At 43.2% G+C, this 27,694-nt stretch overlaps 1 protein-coding gene and 1 long non-coding RNA gene across 3 annotated transcripts in view; one reads left to right on the top strand and one right to left on the bottom strand.

Annotated features, from left to right (window-relative positions):
• LOC147823300 (uncharacterized) overlaps positions 1–27,694 on the top strand; it is a 206,901-nt gene that overhangs the window by 62,925 nt on the left and 116,282 nt on the right. For both annotated transcript variants that reach the window (XR_015444139.1, XR_015444140.1), the window contains exon 2: positions 22,684–22,861. This is a non-coding gene — a long non-coding RNA (uncharacterized LOC147823300). The remainder of the gene's footprint in view (positions 1–22,683; positions 22,862–27,694) is intronic.
• Gemin8 (gem nuclear organelle associated protein 8) lies at positions 404–26,655 on the bottom strand. The gene is made up of 4 exons (XM_004870994.4): positions 26,509–26,655; positions 18,301–18,345; positions 17,008–17,464; positions 404–6,250 (listed from the first exon to the last, which is right to left on the bottom strand). The coding sequence occupies exons 1-4, from the start codon at positions 26,566–26,568 to the stop codon at positions 5,994–5,996; spliced, it is 819 nt and encodes a 272-aa protein (XP_004871051.1). The 5' UTR covers positions 26,569–26,655; the 3' UTR covers positions 404–5,993.

Genomic DNA, 27,694 nt, shown 5'->3' with positions numbered 1-27,694 from the left:
GCGTGCGAATCATTTCCAACCTGGTTTCCAGATTTCAGTCCACATATGTGTCTATAGTATGTCTTAGAAGCTTTATATAAATAGGATCGTATTATACCTATACAACTTCCTTTTGGCATAACTCACTGCTACCATTATCCCACATGTAGTGTAGTTCCTTTAAGGGCTCAGTATACTATTACCACTCTGTGAAGATTCTCGTTTACTTACCTGGGTCTCACAGGTGGCCACTTAATTTGGTTTCTATTATTTGCTCTTTACTGGGTTGCAGTAACTATTCTTGCGTGCACCTCCCTGTGCTCATATGCCAGGCCATCTCTTGGGCATACACTAGGAAAGAGAATTGTGGGGTCATGCATAGTCTTAGTCATTTTCCTTGTACTGAGACACAGTACCCGGCACCTACAGCTTAACCGAGGAGTTTATTTTGGTTCAGTTTGTAGAGGTTTCAGTCCATAGTTGGCGGGCTCCAAGGCAGAAGCAGCATGGCACCGGGGTGGCAGAGAAAAGCTGCTCAAGGCATGGCGGCCAAAGCAGAGAGTGAAGGGAGAGGCTGGGAGGGAGAGAAACCCTTCCAGGCCACGCCCTCAGTGACCCGCCCCTTCTGACCAGACCCCACCTCCTGACAGCAAGTCAGCTCTAAGCCCCCACAATCCATTCACCTTTCAGAAGCCCCGCCTATGAGTGCAGGAGGCTGATGTAAACCATGTCACACGTGTATGTTCTAACTTTATAGGAAAATGTCACCGTGCTCTTCTCTTTGGGACTTCCAGTCTGTGTTCCCCTCAGCGGCAAAGCTGGCCTCTCTAAAAGGCCATTCGATTGATCCTAAATCAGGACTTCTTACACTCCTACCTCAATGTGGGTTTTTTTTTTTACACTATTTGCTTAAATTCTTTTATTGGTACATTTTAGGTATACAATACATTTACATTTATCATTGGGTGCTTGTACCTGTACATGATGTATCTTGGCTGTTATTTTTCCCCCTTCCCCTGCCCTCCCTTCACGCCCTCAACCCTTCCCTATTTACAAAGACTTTGTTTCCATTTTTTCCTTTTCTCATAATTTTTCCTTTCCCCTTCCCCTCCCACTTCCCCTACCCCTTTGGACCTTTTCTCAATGTGGGTTTTTAAGCATTTGCCTATTGGAAGGGCATGAAATATCACGCTTATTTTAATTAGCAGCTCTCTGATTACCAGTGGTGTTGAGTATCTTTTCTGTCATAGGCCTGCAAGTGGTCTGCCTGCCCCCACTGTGGGATATTGTGATAGAGTAAGAAACACATATTTGGTCTCTGCCCCTGGCTCCTACAACCCTTTGGAGACAGGGGCTCTAGAAGAACATTTTGTTCTAACATTTGGTTTTTGACTCGGGCTCCTGACACAGAGCTCCTAAATCCTTTGGAATTTCTTGCGTGATGGAGGCATCTATTGTTTGAACGAGGCAGCTCTTGGGATCCTGAAAAGCCCCAGGATGGGGGCTGTTTGCCAGGGGAACTGAACATGTGATTAAAGGTGTGAAAGTTGTCAGAATCAACATGGAGTCCCTTGTGTCAACCTCAACAAAAATAACTAGACAAAGAAATTAAACGGGAGGACTGGAGGGGTTGAAGGGAGGGCTGGGCAAGGGTGAAAAATAAGAACCAAGAGAGACTATGTAAAGGTGCAAATTTCCAATGATGAATGTCATTATATTGTATACCTAAAATGTACCAATGATTAGAATGGATAATCGATAATGCAAAACAGGAAGAAAAGGTCCAAAGGGGTAGGGGTAGTGGGAGGGGCAGGGGAAAGGAAAGAAGGGAAAGGAAAAAATGATGAGAAATGGAAAAAATGGAAATAAAGTCTTTGTAAATAGGGAAGGGTGGAGGGCGTGAAGGGAGGGCTAGGAATGGGGAAAAAATAAGAACCAAGATGCATTATGTAAAGGTACAATTCCCATAATTGTGTTGTATACCTACAATGTACCAATAAAAGAATTTAATACAAAAAAAAAGAAATTAAACGGGGCCATTATAAAGGAAGGGTTTTTATGCACAACTGGCTGATAGTTAACATCATAAAAGAGTCTGCCAGGATCACAAACTTACACAAAGGCCACTGCAACCTTATGCGACAAGTACTGCCCAGCAACTCTGTTCAAGCTTGGACCAATGTCACTGTGGTTCTTGATCACTGTGGCAAAGGATTATTACTTCAAAATATATGATGGGATTCTCATTTTTGTCCTAAAAACCTCCCTTTAGCCAGGTGTAGTGGTGCGTACCTATAATCCCAACATTTTGGGAGGCTGAGGCAGGAGGATCGCAAGTTCAAATTCTCCCTGGGCAACTTTGTGAGACCCTGTCTCAAAAGAAAAACATGAAAAAGGAGGCTAGGGACGTGGTTCAATAGTACAGCACCCCTGAGTTCAATTCCCAGTGCCACAAAAACCCCCAGAAAAAAACTTCCACCAATGGCCAATGATTTAATCAGTCGCATCTACACAATGAAGCATTGAGGGCTTCTAGATAGCTGAACGTATAGTGGCCTGGAGGGTGGCGTACCCAGGAAAGCATGCCACCTCTTTGCCCCTCTTCCATGCTGCACCTGCACTACTTCTGCCTAGTTCTTCAGCTGTATCCTTGGTCATATTTATTTATTTTTGTGGTACTGGCAACTGAAGCAGGGGCAGTCTTGTGGGATCTGATGGTAATTCCAGACAGATAGTGTCACATGACACCCAGCTAGTGGCCACTGAAGAGCTGCTTTGTGCTGGGGGTGACCCCACAGTTGGTGTCAGTGTTACGTGCTCTCTCTCTACCTAGAGAGAAAAAAGAGGTTTTTTACCCAGCAGACATTGGCACTTCCAACCTGTGTTCCTATCAGTTGAGCCATCTACAGATTTTTCTACAGTTGCCCAAAGAGCCAGGGACAATTAATTAGAACTAGGTATGCAAATATTCGGTCATACACACAGAGGATAAAAGCCACTGGACAGTTGCTCCCAAACAGAAGCAAAAATGGGATTTAGAAAAGAGGGTAAGAGGAAAAAAAAAACTAGACTGGGGCCCATAGAGATCAAAGTCTCATCTTAACACTTCTCAGGTACACTGAACAATCGGACCTTGAGAAGTCTGACTCTTGTCATCAAAGCAACCCTAGCTGTGTGGCTTCTCTGGAGCACGCTGAGGGTTTAGCTGAGTCACCTGATAGGCTGATTCCGGGTCACGCTGGCCAACATCCTTCCTTCTGCATCTAGCCCTTTCTTCAGTGGGTCTGTGCTGTTTCCCGGTCAGGATTCTCTCAGTTTCCTTCACGTTGGGAAGCCCCCATTGCGATCTGAGCAGTACCTGCGTGTCGTGTTCTCTGTAGCCAGTGCTGAACTGTCCTCGAGTCTCCAAACAACTGGGAGTTTCCCATACGCAGATTCTGCCTCCCTTCTCAGTCTGTGACAAGGTCTGGAGGCGTGCTTGGTTGTCACAATGGTGGTGGGGGTGCCATCGGCATCTTGTGGGTAGAGGTCAGTGACGCTGCTAAACACCCTACAATGCACAGGAAGCTTCTTCGCCCCTCAACAGAGAATGCTCTGGCCCCAAATATCAGTAGTGCACAGGCTGAGAAGCCCCAGTTAGCTCTTTTGGTTGCCTATACCAGTGTACAGATGCAACTGCTGTCACAGCTGCCTGGCTGCCTCCCTTGAGCCCCCAGTGCCATCCCCAAGGGCAGAGAGGATGGTGTAGCCAACTGGATGAAGAAGACTCAAATATGTGCTGAACAAATAAGTCACTGGTGCCCCGAGGGACACCTGGGAGGAAAAACAGGGAGGGGGGGATAAGTCGCCCAGAAGGCGACACATCAGTTCGAGAGCTGCCAGGGAAACAGTTCTCCCTATTTCAGTGTAAATCCTAGACTCCCCCGGCACGTTTTAAAGACAGGGAATAAATCGATATTGATTACTGACCGTGTAGCCAGCACTGTGTTTCACAGGCACTACGCAACGTGGTCCTCGTCATGACCTCATGAAGGGGTAGTGGTATTAACACTCACTTTGAGGAAGGGAAGACAACCTAGAGGTCAAAGTAACTGCCACGTAAGATGACAAAGCCAGCAAGGGGTGGGACCACATGATGTATTCTTTGGGAGGTTGTGAGTCTGAGGTAAACAGAAGTGCTCACTCCCAAAGAGCTAAGCCCCTGCTGCAAGGATGGCTTTGCTTTGCATGTGTTTGAGTCACATTTATTTTACACCTAGGCCTATGAGTTTCCAGTGAAAAGGAGAAATACTAAAGATAGGAAATTCTAGTCATGTGTCACCTCAGGGGCAAGTGAATTCTGACTTTGTCTGCAACAACCTAAGGACAAATTGCAACTCCAGTAATAAAATGAGAGCTTGGAAAACTAAACACCTGGGGCTGATGAAAGTAATGGATTTGGCTCAGGGCAGGGGCTGAATGCGAAGCTGTGTTCTTAGGGAGAAACGCGTCAAGACTAAATCTTTTCCCTAACCTTTGATGGATGTGCTAATCTTGTCGGGTCAACACAGCTCACCCTGGCAATGGACTGTAATAACTTATTTAAGAGGCAGCTGCTTTTTACAAATGGACTGTCCCATCAATTTTTAGATTTTCATTCTCAGAAATGCATTCCTTTATCAAAACAATATTTGCTATATAGAGTCCCAGCTCAATTGTGCCTTCTCTGTAACAGAGACTACAGAAGTGGCCAAGCTTGGGAATTATACTTTGCTTTCAATTTTGTATGACATTAATGCTCTGTAGAGAAAAAAAGATAACACTAATGTCAGACAGGAGACTCTCACTCCGCTAGAGCAGCAGTTGGTACAACTACCACCTGTAGACCATGCCTTTTCTCCCTTGGTACTGGGCATTGAACCCAGGCATGCTCTACCACTGAGCTACACTACCAGTCTGTATCATTTTTTATTTTGCTAAGTTGCCTAGGCTGGCCTCCGCTATGCTTGTTTTCACAAATAAAGTTTTATTGGAACCCAGTTTGTTTTGTTACCCTCTATGACTGTTTTCACACCCTGAGGGCATTTGCGGCGCAGACCCTGTGGCCTGCAAAACCAAAAGTACTTATTCTCTGGCCCTTTACCAAGCAGCCAGGCCAGGCCATGCATTAGAAAGAAGTGGTACTTGTCTCACTGCATGCATGTCTCGTTTTCAGTGGGAGCTAAACAACTGGCTTAAGGCAGACAGAACATCTGGCTTAAGGTATTTGCAAAGTCCAGGTGGGTTAAAAAAATTTATAAAAAGACAAAACATTTCATTTTGTCAAGAGAAAGTTTCTCATGTTGGCAACAGTAGCCATCCTGCTGACTTCCAAGTAGCCGACATATGACATCCACCCTGGTACAGTTCACATGTAAAATGTCCCTCACAAATCTCATGTGTTTGGAGGTGAGGTGGGGTTTTTGGAAGGTGACTGGACCATGGCAGAGCTGTATTCACCAATGGATTCATCCGCTGATGAGTTCCCACGCTGTAAGGTGGGGACTGGTCGGAGGGGTGGTCACTGAGGGCATGACCTGGAAGCATCCGCCACCCCTCCCTCCTTCTCTCTCTGCCTCATGGCTGCCATAGGGTAAGCAGTTTTTCTCCATGTCTTTCCGGCAGGCTGTTTCTACCTTAGACTGAACATTCCCAAACCATGAACCCAAACAGATTGTAAGTGTCAGGTATTTTGTTCTAGCAATAGGGAAGCTAATATAGTACACAGTCCCTGAGAGGCCCAGTGGGCCTTTGGGGAACATGCTTATCTCTCAGTATAAAGGCCTCTTTCCCTGAGAAATGCACAGAAGAGATGAAAAGAGTTTATCTTAAAAAAAAGGCAGGGGGCCGGGGATTTCGCTCAGTGGTTCCAGCGCCTGCCTCACAAGCACAAGGACCGGAGTTTGATCCTCGGTTCCAAAAAAAAAAAAAAAAAAGGCAGGGGTGAGGCTGGGGACTGTTCCGGAAGCATTCCCTGGGGGCCTTGTGCTCAAGGCTCAGAACTTCAAGGGAATGACAGGCCAGTACTTGGGCTGCTTTCTGTCACAGTGCTTGTCAAAGCTCAGCTGCACTGCAGTCTCCATGGCCAGGATCTTGGGAGCGCTGACCCCATACAAGCACTTCATTTCGGCCTGGCGCCGCTCACCCGGACTCTCGGTTGGGGGCTCTGCGGTCCTGCGGTTGTTGTAGTACAGGTCATGGTCAGCGTTCACGTACTCATCCAGGCGCTTTGCCTCCAGCTGCTGCTGGCGCCCTGGGAACAGACAGGAACATGAGCTTGTGTACACACACACACACACACACACACGTATAGGAGGAGTGCGCCACTGCCACCTTGCCGGGGCCCCTAAGGATCCTTGGCTTTCCCTTGGACCCAACTGTGCCAGTGGAGAGGGATCCTGAGGCATGACCCGGCAAGGAACCAGGGTCTTCAAGCCACCAAATCTCTGCCTCATGCCCTAGAAATACAGGAGAATATGAAGCCACTTGGGGCTCTTACTTGCATAGCTGCCCCCAACCTGCACAGCCACGGAAGGCTGATGGTGTGCACCAGGGCAGTATGGGAACTAAGGGCTTCCTGCGAAGTCCAGAGTTGGAAGAAGTACTTCACATGACAAATGAGGTAGTGGAGAAAAAAATAACCACCCCTCTGAAAGAGGTACTGACTAGAAAACAATAAGCCCTCATAAGTACAGATTGCAACAATCACTGACAATCCCTGCACAGATTCAAGACACAAATCATACTAGGCAACAACAGATTAAATGATTCAATACTTGCTAATGGTAAAAGGGCACAGAAATGGCAATTGTACCAATGGAATGGAGGGCTCTGACTTCTAATCTGCCTGCTACATTAACAGATCTGCACTAGACGGTTGGTCTCCTCATGGCAGGATTGGACTTGCCACTTTATAGGTTAGCCTAGGTGATACTGCAAGTTTCACACATCCAGTTAGATACTTTAACATGTTCATGATGGGGCCATAATTTGTATGTTTTGCTGCTGGGTGGCTTGTACCACCTCATGTGATTGCCCCATGTCACCTGATGGGACAGCCACACTGGTGGTACAAGCCAGTGGGGACATGTTAGTCCTACTAATTTAACAGCTTGGCTAGGGATGTAGCTCAGGACTAGAACACATGCCTAGCAGGCAGGAAGCCCTGGGTTTAATCCCCAGCACTAGGGGAAAAATAAGATTCCTGTGAAGCAAGGAATATTTATTGAATTTGCTTTCCTTCCCTATTTTTTTACTATAGTAAGTCCCAATATCATAATTTTTATTCTTATATAAATCACAACATAAAAGTGTCAACAAAACAATGCTGTATAAGGTTAAACTTAGCAAACCCACATAGATTCTGTAAGTGACTGTCTAGAGAGAAATTGATAGCAGAGGGTACGTTATCTGCAGCTACTATTGCTACCAGGAGAAGCGCCACTAGATAAGCAGTAAAGATGGCTGTAGTAGAATAAAACAATGACATAAATCATTCTTTCCTTGGTGGCTCCCTCCACACTATGCCTGGCAGGGAACAAAGTAGTGCACTAATCAAGTATGAAGGGAAAGATATTTATACAGCTACGTGTAGTCACTCTCATAAATTCTGTTCTTTATAAATATCACCTTGGAGGTAGAGGGAAGGAGCTTTACAAACTTGGACATATTAAAAATGGATATGGCCACATGTGTGTGGCCACTGCTCTACTAGACCACGTGCAATTTATTTTTGCATACGAAGACATATATTATGAGCTAAATGACTGCCAAACAAAATAAATACCCGCAAACTGTTATCTTACCCATGGAAAAGAAGTATGGCTGCCTTACTGTGAAACTCAGAACAATGCCAAAATGTTGGCCTAACATGTTTCTGCTGGCTCAAGCCACCAGTGGACTGTACCACCGGATGGGACTATCCCATGCTGCCTGATGGGATAGTCATGTATGTACCACCTGTTCAGAGCTGCCTGGTAGTGAGACATGAATTACGGGCTCATCGTGAACATGTTAATATGCAAAAGTGTTCGAGGCCAACAAGCACTTGCTTCACAATTTTGGTCTTTCTACTAGGTTTGAAACATCAGTATTGAATCTGTTTGGTTCTCACAGTTGTCTAAATTCCATGTCCTGCCAGGGGTAGAGGTGTGTGCCTGTAATTTCAGCACTTGGGAGGCTGAAGCAGGAGGACTGTTGCAAGTCCAAGGCCAGCTGAGGTTACAAAGTGAGTTTGAGGCCAGCCTAAACTGCATAGCGAGAACCTGTCTCAGAAAAAAAAAAAAATCTATGTTGCTCCAAACTGAGCTCCGTTGCCCCAGTGTGGGAGCAGATGAACTGGGCCCTAACTGGCCACAGAAAATGGCCATTTCCAGACATTTTTCTGACTCCCAGTTACTGTTCAAGGAGAGAAAAGAAATATTAAACATCAGGTCAGAGAAAAGCACTCAATGGTTGCAACATCTAATTATTTCCATAAGATCCCTTCCTGGCGCGGACGCTGGTGGAAGCCTGGCTGGTGCCCAGCTGCTCCTGGCCTCCTCCCCCATGATTCCAGCTCCATTCTTCTGGTAGGCCTCAGAAGAAAGCGGAAAAGTGGCCTAGGATACCGATGTGCAGCCACACACTTCTAAGTGCAGGTGTGGCTCTTTCGCACTCAGGCCTTCCAAAAGACCTAGGAACAGCACTTCCGGAGACCCAGGCAGGGTGTGGCGCTGATAGCCAGGCCGGGGGCTTTCCATTAAGGTGGAATGTGATGGAAGGGTCTCTTATTCAAACCTGTTCCAAGACTACAACTGATTCACGGACAGATTCAGTGGCATACCAGATGTTCAACTTCTCATCTAAATCCGATCCCTAAATTTAGAAGTTTTAACAAACACCAAGATCTTAGCTTTCATAATAGTGCTGCTCTCTGCCATCAGGATGTGTGAATTTAGCCTTTTACTTTTGTATCTTTTCCTTAACATTTAAGATGTTTAAAAGTATGCTTCTTTTTGTTACTCTTCTGGCAAAAAAAGTGTCTTACACATTAAACAACTATAAGGATTATATGTGGAGGGATGTTTTCTCTCCACGTTGACATCTGCCCATGAAACATGTTGTGAACACCACACAAGCCCACGTGGCAGGCAAGGAAGCCCATGTCATGTTCCCGGTTCACATGCAGTATTTGCTCACTGGTCACCACTGCAGGATCTTAGTTCTTAATAAAGGTCATACAGTGTAAAATGAGCTCAGTGCTACAGGCTGGTAATCCCAGCACTCTGAGAGGCCAAGGCAAGAGGATCAGCCTGGGCAACAACTTAGTGAGAACCTGTCTCACAAAAAATAAAATAGGGCTGGGGATATAGCTCAGTATGAAGGCCTTGGGTTCAATTTCCAGTACTACCAAAAACAAAACAAAAGCAAAAAGACACCACGTAACATACACTGTAAGAATCAAAGAATTAATGACACAGTCCTCTCCTCTTGATTCTCTACCTATATTTCCTTCCCATTCAGGCTTCCTCATGAGAATTTAAGGCTCATCCCTTGTCCACTCCCTGCCTCTCAAGAGTTGCTCTAAAACACTGACCCAATGTGTGAGAAGTCTGACAGACCACAGGGGCGGACAGGTCTACTGGCACCTGTGCCAAGCCCCGAGGGCCACCTATGGCAGAAGAGCACTGTCTCCTTCACTCATTGCTGTATCCCCAGCCTAAGAGGCCACTATGCCTGACAAAGCAGGTACTCAGGAAATGACTGTCCAATGAACGTTCAAAGGTCACACACAATATTTTTGTAAACAACTCTTCTTCAGGACACTGTCAAAGAGAAATGCTGACAAGCCAGTGAGAGAAACAGACGCTCCAGTCTCAGGATGCTGGACAAGGCTCCCTGCCCTTGGGTTCCTCAGAGCCATGGCACAGGGCATGGGGTGGAGGGAGGGGAACAGAGGGGCACCCATGAGTTGGGGTTGGTCCTTGTTCCCTTACACTTAAGTCACTTTACTTCTACTTACCTAATTCTCAGAAAAAAGGTTTAGGGTTACCTCACAGATTAGAAAACCAGTCAATTTAAAATGAAATACACTCCGACTGGCTGTGCACTGATGGCCACAACATCTGAAAGCACTTTAGTGCACACTGACTCGGGAGACCCAGTAAACCTTGAATGGAAGGAACGTGCCTGTTTAGAGGCCTCCATGTGTTCTGGTTTCTGTTAATTCCTTCCTTCCTCTCTCACAGGGACAGAAAGTGTTCTTAATCACTGGCAGACTTTCCTCCTGTCAAGGGAAGGCAAGGGCTCAGCCAACCGGACAAAGGCCCTTCCAGCCGAAGCTGGGAAGTACAGTTGCTTCGTCACAGGCAGGTGGGCCAACTTCACTGGAAACAGCTGTAGGGCTCATTATTACCACTTTTTTTCTTGTAGGGCATCTGGCCAAGGGAATTTGTTTTACTACAAATCAGAAATATCCCTTGGATTCCATTCCGGCTTTTAAATAGGTTTGCAGTGGGTTGAAAAGTGTCCCCCTAACTTCATGCCCACCCAGATCCGCAGGGCATGACCTCATTTGAAAACAGGGTCTTTGGAGATATGATTGACAATAAAGATGAGATCACTGGACGAGAGCATTGCTGATGCGGCAGAAATGAGGCATTCTCGATCTAGTCACGTTTATGTTTTCCCTCCAATATATCTCATGAGCGTCCTTCCTTAGATAGGAAAGAGGAGGAGACAGAGACACAGCGGGAAGGCCATGTGAAGACGGGGCCAGAGACTGGAGGCAATGCTGAACAAGCCAAGGACTGCAAGGGACATCAGAAGCTGGCAGAAATAAGGACCTGGAGCCTAAGGAAGGAAGGTGGCCCCGTTCACATTTTGTTTTTGGACTTTTAGAACTCTTGATTTAAGCCACCAAGTTTGGGGTAATTTGCTATAGCAGCCATAGGCAATGAATAAGAGGATTAATATGAAGATAGGGTTAAAAGAAGAAAAGCTATTATTAAGGAAAAACTTTCCTGGACTTCAACGAAGTTTAGGATATATAATGTTGATATTTTTGCCTCAATCTATGCATCTACATGATGTTATCAATTTCCTTTACAGTCCATAAAGGGAAAAAACACAGCAAGTTACTTGAAGTTTAGAGAAGTTTACATAGCAGGAAACTATTCATTGAATATTCAATAGATAAGAGTTATTAGCCCAAAGGCAGATCATTTTGAAGGAAACGCACTAAGATAGTGAATATTAAGGAATGTGATTTCCCCTCATTTTTTTCTAGGATTCCCCCCGCCACCGCCTCAGTGTGTGTGGTACCTGCAAACTGAACCCAGGCCTTATACTGAGCTACATCCCCAGCCCTTTTTATTTTTTATTTTGACATAGGGTCTTGCTAAGTTGCCCAAGCTGGCTTCGAACCTTCAATCCTCTTGCCTCAGCCTCCTAAGCAGCTGAGATTACAAGTATGTGCCCTTGTGCCTTGCTAGCATGTCTCTCTGATGAGACTTTCTGCTATGTTGCTAAAATTAATGATGGTAGCACAACCGAGAGAAAACACAAACGTGATTGGATCAAGAATGCCTCATTTCTGCTCATCAGCAACATTCTCAGAACACACATGCTTGGTAGTAGAACTGGGGCCATTTCTGACTGGGCTCCTCATCCTGTGTCCCCTGCTCCATGACAAATGTAATCCTGAAGTTAGTGGATAATTGCTTCTCACTTTCACAACAGAAGTACATTTATGTCTCTCCCTTCCATTTTCTGTGGCCTTCCACATCTACCATTTCACTGATCGGCTTCAGGCACTTCTGAACAGCTAGATTAGATGAAACAGACACACAGGGTGGAATTATGCTCAATCAGTGTGATTTCATACTTTAGCTGCATTGTCGAAACCAAAACAGCTCAGGGAACACTAGGCTATCAGCTTCACGACAGTGCTAGGCTTTCCAGAGAGTGGGTGAAGCAGAAACAGGTGGGTCTCCGGCAGACTGAAGGCTCACTATGGAGACTGAGTCCACACCTTCTGACTCAGGTAAACACAGAACAGTGAGCAGATGGCTCCCATCAGATGTACAAACGCCACATCTTGGCCCTCTGGAAAGAACAGCATGTTAGTGTCTAAGCAAGAAGCTGACTTACTCCTTTTCTTCATTCCAAACAGATGCCATCCCACAAAGCCTAGAGTTCGTTCCTTTACTCCCTCCACCCCCAAAGCTCTTCTTTTCCTTGTCTAGGACATCAGCTCTACTCCTCATTTGCAGTAGCAATCATGGACCACACCACAGATACTCTTGTATGCATCATTTTAAATCTGATTTTGTACCCTCTTCCTAACTGGGCTAAAGCATATCATATCCTTTGAGACTACATCCCTGTTTTGACCCAACACCTACCCCCCAAACACAGATGATAAACATCTGAGTAGCACAGCCCCAAGCCACAGGGTCAGTGTTTATTTCCAAAGGCCTTATTCCCTATGTGGGATGGTAACTTTCTCTCGGGCTCCCTCTAAGTATTAGGAAGATAGCCTTGCAGTCTATAGTGATGGCCACTTATGGCTAAAAAAATACATGTCTTAACCTAGTAGTAAACATTTTTTCCTAAGCAAATAACTGAAAACTCAGCTGACCTTAAAAATTCTCAACTGTCTACTTTCTCATAAGCAACATTACCATTGATGTTTTAAGTAATGGAAATATGGTGTTAGGAAATGATAATATGTAACATAATCAAAAGCATGCATGCTCCTACTGCACAAAAGGAATTCTTAATTCTTTCGGGTTTTTGTTATTGAAAAATAGTAAATTGGAGACTACCTGGAAGGGCAGAGATGAGAAAGAAGAACCTGCTATCTAGTGTGAAGGATATTATCCTCAGAAAGTATTAAGACTCAGATGATAAACTGTATAACTCACATGTTTCTATGGAAGTGAATAATATTGAAAAGTTAAAAATTTAAAATTCAGCTATGACTTCCCTTGCTAGTAATATTTTATAAAATCCTGTGTCCTCTGCACGATTCATGTTCCAAGTTGAATTTGCCCTGTTTGAACAAGTAGTTCTAGTGGTTCAAAGAGCAATACAAAGCAAAAACACCATACCCAATTATTCACACTACCCAGGATCCTTATCTCTTTCTTAAAGCTTTTCCCAACTGTGTACGTTAACTAAATCTCCATGAAAATTTCTAGTGAAGGCAATGGATTAGAAAGCGCCACGGGAATTCAAATGACTTCCACATGAATTCTATCCTTCATTCCTGCTAGAGGGAACATGCCCATCTTGTACCCCAAAAAGGCTGTGACAAAGATAATGTTAGTGACCTGCTGCCCATTATTTTCTCATTGGTGCAGGATCAGGCCCTGGCAGCTTCTTCTAATATATACCAAGTCTTCAGATCAAATCCTGTATCATGCCGAGTTCTCACTTTCTCCAGACAATTCTCACTTACCAGGGACTGGATAATGCTTTCAGGGTAGGCTGTAGGACATGAAAGCAACTGCAGAGACTCTGGGAGAAGTAGTTTTGAACTGTGCACCAACTACATTATTTATTTATTTACTCACTTATTTATTTTTGTGGTGCTGGAGACTGAACTGAGGGCCTTGTGCATGTTAGACAAGCACTGTACCACTAAGCTATATTCCCAGCCCCAACTACACGTTTCAAAGGCACAAAGAACCCAAAGCCTGTTGTGTTTAGTGCTATTAGTGACATGGGAGCGGATTCATTTTGTGCATTTTACTATATTACATTTTAGCAAGCGAGAACGTTCTTGAATCAACTAAAAATCATGTTAATGACTAAGTATGAAAGATAGCACAATTTTAATTCTTTCATATCTTCAATATTCCAAATTAGTTAAAAGTTTGAAAGGAATTACCCAGAGCAGAAATATACGACCTTTCTGAAACCACAAAACATCTTACTAAAAATACTGTAGGTAGAATTTCAATCAAACACTAATCAAGATAAACTAATCAGGGCAAAGCCAATGTATGGTCAATACATCAGGTTAAAGGATGGGGTACTAGCAATTAACTAACAACTGACACTTCCTGGGTACTGCCTTTGTGCCAAGCACCATTCTATGACCCTTCTTGTATGAACTCATTTCTTTTTCGTGATCATCACCCCCTTAACGAGGATCCCCACTTCACAGGTGAGAAGGCGGAGGCACAGAACAGTGGAGGCAGGGGGTCCCACAAGACAATAAGCACCTCTGGCTAGTGGGTGGGGCTGCCAGGCTGGAACCCTGGGATCCGAGCTGTTCTGCCACAGTGGCCCGTGTCCTGCTCCTAATGACATATATGTCCACTGCCTTTCGTAAAATTCTTTTCTGATGGTTTGTTACGTAGATTTTTTTGTTTTGGTACCGGGGATCGAACTCGGGTCCTTGCGCTTTTGAGGCAGGCCGGCAGAACCACTGAGCTAAATCCCTGGCCACCTACCTAGATTATTTTTAAACAAACATGTAACACACTCTCTTTACCAAGATGGCCAAAGCTATGTGTGGTTTACTTTAAGTCCCAGTCACAGATTGCCTGCAATGACAACACAGGGAGCAAAGAAAATTCTCACAGTACGACTGCATTAGTTTCTCAGGGCTGCCATCACACAGTACCATAAACTAGGTGGCTCTGAAGAAAGAAATGTACTGCTTTTGGGTTCCAGGGGTCAGGAGTCTGAAATCAGGGTGTGAGTAGGGCCGTGCTTTCCCTGAAGGTGCTAGGGAAGGATCTGTTCCAGAACTCTCTCCCAGCTGCTGTTTGTACATTTTTTTGTGGTGCTGGGGATTGAACACAGGGCCGTGTGAATGCTAGGCAAGAGCTCTATCTCTGAGCCACACCCCAGCCTGCTCTCCCAGCCCCTGGACAGCCCTTGGCTTACAGCAGTGTAATGCCGATTTTCATACCATGTTCTCCCTCTATGGGTGTCTGTCTCTAAGTCCGCATTTTCCTCTTTTAATAAAGCACACATCACATGAATAAGGGCCCCTGCATGACTTCATTTTACCTCCACTACTTCTGCAAAGATCCTGTTTCTAAATAAGATCACATTCTGAGGTACTGGGGAATAGAAAGCCTCCAGCTCATCTTTTTAAGGGGATACAATTCAACAGAGGACAATGACGAAAACAGTAAATTTGGAGTTTGGCAATAAAGTAAGCAGATTTGGGAGTAGCAGTCAATGAAGAAATGCAGTTGATCAAATTTACAAAACATGGAAAGCTTAACTCATTTGGTGAAACATATCACAGAACTGTAGCAAGCACAGCACTCTAAGAGACAAGAGCTGTAACCACTGATTGAAAGCTTGTAATTAATACCGAAAGACATCATTTCTTCATTCCAAGTAACAGTAAGTGCCATTACTTATCATTACCTAGCAGGTAATTTTCATGACCTTGTTCACCGGCTGGGAATTCCACAAGGGCAATATGGAAGAGCACAAATGGTTCTTAATCATATCCATAACTGCTTACATTTTAAAATTTGGTTTTAAGGATATTATTTTATTTACATCCATGTTTCTTACTAAATAACTATTTTAAGGGTTATTTTAAGTCAGCAGATAATTCAAAATGACCTTTAGGATGCCCAAGGTTTGCTCTCATCCTTAATTACAACTTCCACCATAAAAGCTGGTGGGAAAACCATATTATTCCACTTCCTAGTAAGCACCATAGTCATAAACTCTATCTCCATCACATTTCCTTTTTTGAAAGCTGTAACAAATAGCATTCCAGCCAAATGTGCACACGCTCCAATGCCTATTCTCCTTCATTTGTTGTATACTCTTAAATTAGACTGATGGATGCTTGGTATGAATTTTGATAAACGGTATAATTTATTTCTGGAGGGTCGAGGGAAGAAATACACTGTATGTGTAATAGAAGGTACTGTTTGAGAAATATTCATTGGGACACACTTTCTAATATGCACCAAAGAAGTCAACAGTTTAATCAAAAGAAGGACAGTAAAGATTACTGCATGAGTAGTTTAGTAAAGAATCACAGGCACAGATACTACGGGACACGACATTTCATACAAAGGCTGCTGCTCAGTTCGTGGCATCCAGTGGAGATGGGTAAATGCTAGTCCATCGATAGGAACACACAGAGAGTGTAAGACAGAGATTCAACTTGCCCATTCCTGGGCGTCTGTGTTTCTGCTCATTAGAAAATTCTACATAAAATTTCATACAATTAGACCTCACTAAAAAAGAATATGGAGACTGGATACTGGTTAACTTAGACAGAAAAGCATTTGTATATTTGTCAGAGGTACTTAAAATATATATGGTCTGGTGAATCTTGATAGTTCTTTGCAGCCAGGTACTAAGAAACTTAAAAACAGAATTGTAGCTTTCTGACTGACTGAAGACACTAGGCCTTTTTTGCAATTCTCTGACACAGGAACTGCACATTTTGTTACTCTGTTTAGGTTCGTGCTGTTGTAGGGAGGAATTTAAGACCCAGAAGCTGCGCAGTACCAGGAATGTCTTTGGGGTGCATCACAGAGAAGTGGCTCAGGTATGGTGTTTTAGGAACCACGCTGTCTCAGCGACAAGCCTTGGCATAGAGGAAGCAGCACAGGAAGTGGAGTCAGGCACACATGCTTTGAATCCTAATACCAAATTGACTAATTGTGTGATTAACCTTCTTACGGTTCATTTTCCTCATTTGTAAAATAGGTTTCATGCCTTGAGGGACTATCGTGCGAGTTAGGGAATATATGCACAAGTATATGCTCTGTCTGGCAGAGTGGCTCATGTTCAGTGAGGGCAGAGGTATTATTAGGATAAGCGTTGTTCTGGAACTAAAACAAACAGCTCTGGAAACTAATGTAATTGAGGTGCAACATCACCTTAGCTTTTCCAGGCTTCAGACTGGATTTGGAATATACCTGTACCCAAATGAAGGGCTAAAAAATAACTTGATATATTAGGTAAGAAAAAGGATGCTAAAGTTAGGACAAGGAAAGGCAGCATGAGGAAATACTGTTTGGAACTTACGTCTCTCTTCTCTGTGCCTCTCGGTCACGGCAAAGTACTGGCGGAGCTCATCAGTGATTTCCATATTGCTCAGGTCATATTCTACCTCATCATCTGACTCTATCTCGACCTCCTCCTCTTCCAACAAAGCTTGGTCTTCTCTTGTGGAGGGCTGGATCCTACCACTGTCACGTAGAGGCTGCTCAGCCCTTCCGTCATGGGAATAGCTGCAGTGGGAGTTCTGCCAGGCCATGCGATGGCCATAGTAGGACTGAGGATCTCCAGCATTGTTATCGTAAGAGCCTTGGGGTGAAAGTGAATTTGGGAAGTACCACGGGAAACTGAAATAGGCTTCCACAGCCTTCCTGTAGGCGACCTGGTGGTTTCGCATCCAAGCCATCACTTGATGATAATGTTGCCAGTATCTTGCATATACTGGATGAGAATACCAAGACATGGCAGCTTTTGATGTTGATGCCTACAAAATAAAGGCAAGCACAGATCAGCCACCAAACAGTTCATCCTTAAGAGATGTTCCAATGTCTCATCAACTAACCAACGGATATATACTGAGAATCTACTAGATCCCTACTCTCCTGAGGATGCCAGTGGGCTGAAAAAGGTAAAAAAGACAGGTCTGTACCATGACACAGAAACCCAGTATACGCACACTTGCTCTCTGAGTATGTATACATCAGTTACACACAAGACAATTTGTTTAAGGCTACAGAGCCTTATAATGAGGACAGATGCTAATAATATTATTTTTAGATAAGACGCAGGGGGAGATAAAAGGTCCTACGCTTATCATCTTGGCTATCTTTACTAGTTCCAAGTTAGAAATGGCTGTCAATTCTAACTGAAGACTGTGAGAGCCTTTGGTTCCTCCTCTTCTACTCCCTAAACTAACCTGCTGGCCCAGTCCACCCTTCAATGTCTGGGACAAGAGATGTTTAGTATTACACTTGATGCTTTTTTAGTTTTCTGAGGTACAGACTGAATACATCTTATCCAAAATGCCCGGAACCAGAAGCATTTCACTTTCAGTCATCTTGTAAATTTTGGAACGTTTGCATACACTTTCACTGGTTGAGCATGTCTAATCTGAAAATCCAAAATGCGAAATGCTTCAAAATCTGAAACCTTTTGAAGGTCATGTCAGAGCTCAAAAAGTTTTGGATTTTGGATCATTCTGGATATTTGGATCTGTGATGCTCAACCTGTACTTGTTTGATCTTCTCCATCATGGAATGAGAACATCAAGAATTTAAAGACTAAATTTTTTTGAACTCATAAGACAAAAGGTAATCTTACCTTTGCAGTCATCTCTGATGGTGGAAGTCCAGATGGGCTCTCGAACTAGGAAAGAACCACAGTATGAACATCTGATCAGTATGGCTGTGGGATACTCATGGCTATTTTATAATTTGCAAAGCAATTCCTAAGAGGCTGCCTCTGTCTAGTACCATGCCAAGTCTTCATGCAACACACCAGGAGACCCTGGCACGTGGGTTATGATCTCAAGGTCTGAAAAGGAGGCAATCCCTTAAGGCATGTTTCAGTGACTGAAACAAATTACTGGTTTTCCTATTGCAAGTAAAGTCTATGACTATAACCACATAAATATTTGGCAGTTAGTATGTTTACACAAAAATGATATACAGAACATGAACTACATTTTTACAACTATTACTTTATTTACTAGTCCTTAACACATGTCGATGCCTACTTAAATTAACTCTGGAAACCTCTTTTGGGTATTGCCTTAGATTTGGGACTTGCAGAAGCCTTAGTTGTTGTTTTGCGGTACTGGGGATGGAACTCAGGGTCTCACACATGGTAGGTAAGTACTCTGTTACTGAGCTACATCCCCAGCCTATACCTTTTTGTTTCTGGGACTGGGGACTGAACCCAGGACCTTCACACTGAGTTATACCTCCAGCCATTTATTTATTTATTTAGGGACTGAACCCAGGACCTTCACACTGAGTTATACCTCCAGCCATTTATTTATTTATTTATTTAGGGACTGAACCCAGGACCTTCACACTGAGTTACACCTCCAGCCATTTATTTATTTATTTATTTATTTATTTATTTATTTAGGGACTGAACCCAGGACCTTCACACTGAGTTATACCTCCAGTCATTTATTTATTTATTTATTTATGGACTGAACCCAGGACCTTCACACTGAGTTATACCTCCAGCCATTTATTTATTTATTTATTTATTTATTTATTTAGGGACTGAACCCAGGACCTTAACACTGAGTTATACCTCCAGCCATTTATTTATTTATTTATTTAGGGACTGAACCCAGGACCTTCACACTGAGTTATACCTCCAGCCATTCATTTACTTACTTATTTATTGATTGATTGATTGTACCGGGGATCAAACTCAGGGCCTTGTGCTTGCAAGGCAGGCGCAGTGGCACTGAGCTAAATCCCCAGCCTTTATTTTTTATTTTGAGACAAGGTCTAGCTAAGCTGTCCAGCTGGGCTTGAACATGTAATTCTCTTGCCTCAGCTTCCTCAGTAGCTGGGATTACAAATGTGTGCCACCACAGCCAGCTTTGCAGAAGCCTCTTTAAACAAAAACATCTTTCTAGGCTCAAGTGTGCTTGGGGCTTTAAGTTCCGCAAAAGGGCCCTGTTTGGGTTTAGGTTGACTTGGTTTTGATTTCAGACAGTGAGTGCCATCACAGTCACCTGGCCTAACTGTCCTTCCTGTCTCTCTGCAGAAGAAGAAACTATTCTACTATTGCAAACTTTCCTGAAGTGTGACACAGACTGTCCTGCCAAACAGCACTACTCTGCCAGGATTTACTCTTTTTCCACCTACCTACTTACCCTGACTAACTGACTCACTGAATGAAATACCTAAAAGTAAAGTTTAATCTGAAGCTGTATACAGTTTATAATCTATTTAAATAGACTTAGTTTTCCTCCTGTTCAAAATTTCAGAGCTACTAAATGCCAGCCCACACCAGAATGTACTTAAACAAGAATTAAACAAAAATAATATCCTAAAAAGCATGCACATTTAAGCTTTTATGAGATAGAACCCCTAACAACGCAATGCCAAGCAAATAGCTATTCAGGTTTTGAAGCTTTGGAAATTAGATGCTGATGGAGTCCTTTCTAAGAAGGCTGATATGACTTGAAAATTTATCTTAAATACAGGCAGTACCTCCTGTTTCCTATCCTAAATTCAGGAATATGCACAATTGCAGTGAATATAAATGGGAAAAAAGTTACCAAATGCACTGGAAGGTATAAATTCAGTTCACATTACCTTCAAGGTATAACTTAAAGGTTTAAAACATGAATAACTATCTGAAAATCTATCTAACTGTTATGTGCTTTCCAGGCTACTGAAGAAATATAATACAGTTAATATTTAGGTGCCTTACCACACAAACAAATGCAGCAAGCACAAAATAAATAATGGCAGGAATCAGTACGTACTTGAGTTCTAAACTGGAAGGTGCTGCCTTTAAGTGGCTAATTCACTAGAGCCAGGTTTCGTATTTCTAACACTGAAATCTGAATAGATTTCTGAGAGCCTGCTGTGCATAATGACATTAAAGCGAACTCCATGTGTGTCCTAATCAAATTTTGTACAGTTTAACAAGTAGCACAAGAATTAAATCAGAACAGTGTAGGAGACATCTGTGTGGCTTCTGAAAATTTAAAGTTTGGAATCCAGACCTCTTGCTGTGCCTTAGAAGTCACTATGCCTAGCTGGAAGTAGGTCAGTCATCCCGGACTGGGAAGTCTGATAGGCTCACAGCTGTAATAAACACTGCTGTGCCAGAACACTGCTGTGGACCCAATCCCACCGTTACTATCCGTGGGAAATCCAGCCTGGCACTACAGGTGGCAGCACCCACATTCTGAAAATCCACAGGGTGGCTGAGAGAGGCTCGTTTGGCGGAGCCAGAGGTTTAGGTGTGTGTGATGAAGTAGATGCCTGTTGAAGGGGTTCCAGAATCATTCGTGATGTTCTCCTGGCTGCTCAAATGTCAATGGCTGTGATTAAAAAGAGGGAAGGACCCCCAATTTGAGGAGAGGTTGCTGATGACTCTGGGTCAACAAAGAACTTGGTATAAGGGCTGCCATGGTACACTGCTGCAGAGATCACCCCATGCTCACTTGGAGTAGCTTTGCAAGAAAGAAGCCAGGGAAACCCGCGGAGATGACTGAAGAAAGCCAGTTCCAAGCTTTCTGACCCAGGGCAGTTCAGGTGCAGCCCAGGCTGTCCACCATCTATACGATACAAGGCAGCAGCATTCACCATAGTTATGATCACACCTCGTAAAGACACACGAGAGGTCTTTCAGAGCTGCTTCAGAAAGTGGCAAGAATGGTGGGATAAGTGTGTTCAAAGTGAGGGGGATTAATGGCACTGTGCTTTTTAATGTAATAAGTATTTTTAATTTAAACAGCCACCATATATTTTGATTACTTGAATCACTGATTTGAATATACAAGTCCATCTCTCAAAAATCCAATGAGATAAAAGTATAGAAAAATATGTCTAAAGGAATAGCAACTTTCACAGAGCTTTATAATTATTATTAGGCTCAGTATTTCCAGTATTACTCATTATTTTATGCCAGCAATTTTTTTTCTCTAAAGGTCCAGATAGTAAAAATTTTAGGCTTGTGGGCCACATATTATCTTTTTCATAATAGTATTCATACTCTTTTTTGCTTTAGAAAAAACACACCAAGTTACCCTTCAAAAATATGTAAGAACAATTTCTATCTCCCTGGAAGTAGAAAAGCCAGGCTTCGAGCTATCTTTCACCCACCCCGTTTTATGTGTACACATTAGTAAGCTGTACAATCTGCCCTTGACACACTGAGGACCCTAACTGCTCCTCACTTCTGGCCTGGAACTTCCGTGGAGGAATGGTGTGATTCTCATACATTCTGTAAATTATTAAGGCTCCCAGTAAGACAGCAGAAGGAAACAGATTATGATCAACAGCAATCTTGGCAACCGGTTCCTAATATTTGGCATTTGAAAACGTTTCCATGACTATATAATTGCACCACTTCTCTAAGGCCTACATAGACATTTAAAGATTTATTTCCGAACAAGCCCAAACCTCTGCAAAACAGTATCAATGGACAGGGCTTAGAAAACATGGGCTGTGCCTATCATGATTTCTGTTGGGGACCCCGCTAACTGCCATCGTTAGATAGGAACACATGCAGGGCAGTCCTGAGTATCTCCGTTTCAGAAGGAATACATGTTCTTCCTGCTAAGCAGCCAGTTAATCAGTTCCTGTTAGCTCCCAAGGGAAGACGAGGATCTTCTCTACAAATGAATCCTGTTAACTCTTTTATTTCTTTAAACTTTATTATTTAATTTTCAGTAGTACATGTTTGCAGCGCATGATGATTATACTCCTTGTGGGAAGTTGGTACATGTTCCTAACACATCTGAATTCTTTTTACTTCTACTCTCCTCTCCCTTTTAAAAGCTGGTTATTTTCTGCACACGGAGGGTGTAAGGGTCTAAAAAGAATGCTCGGGTTTCTGAAAAGCCAAGTTAAATCATTCTAGGCATTCCAGCAACACTTTCTGACGCCACCACCTCTCCAGGAGAAGAGCTGATGGTTGCAGCAGACCAGATGCCCTCTCAGTGGTCTCACTCTTATCTTTCACTTCCCACCTTCCCAGAAGAGCCTCCACTTTGATGGTACAAGCCCTCTCGGCTGAACAGCGACATTTCTCCTAGCGGCTAGTGCAGCGGAGAGAAGAGACTGGCAATGTCAGGGAAGGCCAGGATCCACAAACAGACGGCGCAGCCCTCCCCAGTGAGCACAATGGCCCATCGTCACCACCCTGCCAAGCCAGGGTAAGTACAGAGACCATTCATTGTCCGTCTTCAACCACCAAAGGAGGAAGGAAAAAAACAGGGTTGAGGTCATTCACTAAACACTGCTGGGGCCTACAGGCAAAACTGAGCCTCCCAGTCTTGAATGATGTATTTTCCCATATAGTCTCTCTAAAAAAATGCATCTATGCTGCAGTGAATCTGCTTGCTCTGTAAGACACATTTAAAAGCATAAATAGACAAGAAGAATAGCAGATAAGAGTGCTATAATTTTCAGTGGGTAAAATGTGACTATTTCTATCAAGTTACCGAAAAAATTCCACATGTAAGTAATGTGGCTTTGTCAAAAGGCAGTGGCATCATACATATTCTTTTTAGTGCACATGTATATTCTTACAAATAGAGGATCCAGGATGTCGTGGCAACTAAATAAAATAAAAACACAAATTCCTCTCAAAACTATAATGTGTACTCTGTAACTAGATTTTCCTTTCTTTCTTTCTTTCTTTCTTTCTTTCTTTCTTTTTTTTTTTTTTTTGGTACTGAAGATCGAACTCAGGACCTTGTGCTTGCCAGGCAGGCGCTGTGCCACTGAGCTGAATGCCTGGCCCTAGATTTTCTTTTCTATCTTACTTCTTTTCCCACTAGAATTCTGAAAATTAAAACGTGCAAACGCAAGTCAATCATTAAATGAGTGACTCCAGATAAAGGTTCCCTCTGACTTGGCTCTTGGAGCCAACTAGATAGTCTGGTATGTGATTAAGAGCCTCACCATGCAGTGTTTCTCTGCAAAGGAAGGCGGCTACTGGAGACTACAGTAAAATAAATGAAGGTATGGTGAGAAATCTGAGTAACATGAGTACATAGAGTCACATATGGTTCTAGGAAAGCTCTCTGTACATGCAATGCTGATCATATTGGAGAAGATGTCTTTCACAAAAGGGAAGGGGACCAAGAGATGGGAGGCGAGGTAACAGAGGGAAAGGAGGTGAACAAAGAATTAAGACGCGTTATATACATGGACTAACTCCCCACAGTGAATGTAACCATCATGTGCCCTATACACGTACTAATACAAATTTAAAAAATACATAGATTGGTAGGAATGGCAACTAACTTTATAAATAACCAAAGGGGGATTTTGGAGAGCACTGCTTCCTGTCCCATCTCTTAGGGGAGCCTTGTCCCCCGCCTAGCTGGCTGCCGAGGCTGGCATGTTCATCCGGCTTGATGCCCTCATGAGCTCCCTCCTGTGGCTCTGCATGGTCCCTGCTTAGTTATTTGGACATCAAAGATGACACAAGTCTGAAGGGCCTTCTTCTACCCATAGAAGAGCAAGCCCTATCTTTCTGCTGAACACAGGCCTGCTACTATGACCAGAAAGCCCTCACCTTTTTGTCATAACTGCCACTGTTAAAGCTGAGGGGTGAGGGAGCCAAACACTGATTTTTTACCTCTTTTCATTCTCAACCTCCAGCCCCAATTTACACTCTTCCGGATGTTGCAATAAGTACTGTCTTAAAGAAAGCACGGCATAGGGAAGAAGACTGAAAGGATTCACTTAACAATTCTTCTCTTTTTTTCCATACAAATGACATTCCACACACAGCAGGGCACTGTTTAACTTGTCAGCAAGGGTGATGGACTTGTGAACAGATTTATTTGTAAGTTCACTGAGTCCCCATGTGACTAGTATCCAGTCAGAAGTGAACTATGAGGCCATGAAAAAGCAAAATTACCCTCTAAGTCATGAACTCAAGAGGCAATGGGAGAACTGAAAATTGAGATACTAAAAACAACACAATGATAACAGAGTTCAAAAGAAGAAACACATGAGTTTGTTTTACTGCAGGCATATCTTTCAAAATACAGTAAAACCTAGCATGACCATAAACAAAAAGGCTTGGATAAGCAAACTAAAGGGAATACTTAGCCAAAACCTTTAATAGCTGAAATGGTTAAGGCCACTTTTACACTTCCAGAATTTTATTTCAAGTTTTAGTTCTTCTATAAACATAATCATGGTAATTCCATGTTAATGTCTCTCTTTTCTAAATTGATACAACATTCACCACACCTCACACATTTGGGTACTTAATTACTTGTAGGCACAGATTCTACATTTTATTACTTTTAAATTTCCCATTTTCCTCCCAGGGGAAAAAAAAAGTTAATTTGTTTTTGGCCTTGGATGCTGCTGAAATTGTTGAGATTGTATGCTGTATCTTAATAACATTCTCTCCTCCCATTTCTACTCTATAATGCCCAAAATCTTTTCAGAAAGTGAATGTTTAAATACATTAGCATCTTTTCAAGATATTTTTAATTCATCTGCCCTTTAACCATCTATAGTTCCATTCTGTACTCATCTGTCCAACTATTCTGTGGATCTCCTATTGTAGGAAAGGGAAGTAGTTTTAAGAGTTCTGTCCCTCCTTTGTAAATTTTCCAACCTTTACTGTAGCTTTGGTTGTTCAGTTTTCCCCCAAACTCACCTCAACCTATCCTAAATGTTGGATCCTAACAAACACAAAATAATTCTTCACTGTCCATAAAATAGCTCTAGAATGAAAATGTCTCTCTGGAACTTTAGTTTGCATACTTTCCCCAGGAAGGCACTGAACATAAAAAGGGGATTTATACATTTTACTGTGAACTTGCCTTCACTTATGCTTATCTGACAGTACTAACAATCTTCTGAAATACATGGTTTCTGTTTATACTCCTAACCCAAAGGGATAGTTACTCTGGTAGATCATATTAGTAAAATATGTATTTTTAAAGGATATCCCTAATCCCACAAGTCATGAGAGTAGTAACTCTTAAGTGTTGTTTGTGTATTTAATCTTTAGATTTTTCAAACGTTCTGACTTAACGTAAAAAACAGCTGAATACTGAACCTAGCCTTTGAAACAAATTTAACAATCATTTCTGAAAAAACAGAAATTTTCAGGACCATCTGAACTGTACTATGGGAATCTCAGGATTTTAGAGGTAAGAGGCACTTCACTGGCCACTGGTTCAACTCCACCTCACTACACAAGAAAACTAGGCAAAGGCATTCTCCACTTTAATCTGTGAGAGGTATCAACGATCGCAACGGTCATATGTTCTCACAATAATTTCCACTAAAAACTGACCTTCCACAGAGGTCAAAATGCAAGGGAAAAGAAAGAAAACCCCTACTTTTTGGCAGACTGGCCAATATCCTAAACATCCTTCTAAGGATGTGTCCTGAGTGATTTTCCATTTAGATATTGGGCAGGATGGGCAAAAATCTGAATTCACCTATAGAATTAGTCTAATAACAGTGATTCTAGCCACATGAGAATCTTTAAAAAAAAATTCCCATGGCGACTAGAAATTCGGACTCAACTGGTCTGGGATAAGGGCCCCGGGCACCGGAACTCTTAACGATCTTCCAGTGATTCGAAAGCACAACAGAGTTGACAGCCTTTAGGACTAGTCTCCTGTAACAATTAACCTGCAAAGACTTGCACTCTCCAGAGCCTGAGGCCCCTACTTTTCGCCGCCGGTTGATGGTGATTAATTACAACGACAACGTGACCACTGAGACTTCAGTTCTGCCTGCCTCAGAAGAAGCCAGGCCTCAGGCTGTTGGCTCCTTCCTCACTCCCGAAAAGAAACCCAGCCGTCCCCGAAGTCACCTCGTGGGCACGCCGCTTGCTGGTCTTGGGCGGTGGGCGAGCAGCGGCCAAGCTTTCCATGGGGACACAGAAATCTAGCGGGAGGGGGCGGGTGCTATTGCTCGAGACCGCGGCGCTCCGGAAGTCCTGCCTACGCCGTGGACGTCACGTCCGCGTTCAGGGTTACGCAATGCTGGAGGAGGGACTGGGACTGGGAATCGGCTCCGCGGGGCGGAGTGTGGGGCGGAGTGAGGGCAGGGAGGGTGACCTGGTCCCAGGAAGCGGCTGTTGGGCTGAGCTGGGTACTCGGGCGAGGACTGAAGTGGGACCCGGGGCTTCGGAATCTTAACCCATGGGTGTGGCAGGACGGGAAGGCGAGGGTCGCTTCTGCTTTTAACTTTTTACCCTGCCCTCAACTGTGTCGTTGTCTTTATTTGGCCGGTTCTTTCCTTCTTTCTACTTTTTTTGTTAACCAAAAACGGGGAGTACAGAACGCCCATGCTTTGAAAATAGATTGACCCAGTTCTGAGTCTTGAGTGTGATTTCAGTGTTTAGTTTGTGTAACCTAATCAACCTGGTGTTTCTGATCCCTGAGATGTTTATAACCTAATGTATGGGGTTCATTATAGCAGACAAAAAATAGTACATAGTAATATTTTTGTCATAATAATCATTAACAATACCTGTCCTGTTAGTGTCGCAGGAGAGCCCTTAATAGCCAAACATAAACCACTGGACGTTTAAGTGGAACATCTTTTTTGGGCTAACTTGGCAAAAAGTGGTGGCTTCAAAGGGGTGGCATACTTGGTGGGAATTTATTTCAGGGAAAAATAGGCACGAACCGGATATTTATTGCAGAATTATTCTAAAAAGTAAAAATTGGAAACAATGTTCAACGAGAGAAAATGGCTAAGAATTAGTATCAATGGTTGGACATTATTACCATATTATTCCTAGGCTATAGAAGCATCAAAGTAGTACAGAAGACTTTTTAAAACAAATATATACTAGATACCTGCTGGGTGCCATGTACTATTCTACATCTGTATTGTCCACTGTGGTGGACACAAGGGGCATGTGTCTGAAAACTGGCGTGCTGTCAAGGTGAATTAAACACCGCATCGTGAAGAAATAGTATGAAAAAATATAAAATATCTCAAATTAAAAAGAATAGTGATAACACGCGAGGGAAGGACTGTTAAGGCTA

This window comes from Heterocephalus glaber, unplaced genomic scaffold (assembly GCF_053883595.1).
Source record: "Heterocephalus glaber isolate CG9 unplaced genomic scaffold, H.glaber_assembly_v1.0 deba00001594, whole genome shotgun sequence".
NCBI lineage: Eukaryota > Metazoa > Chordata > Mammalia > Rodentia > Bathyergidae > Heterocephalus > Heterocephalus glaber.
Note: the sequence above shows the minus strand (reverse complement) of the source record. Positions and strands in the feature narration are given on the sequence as shown.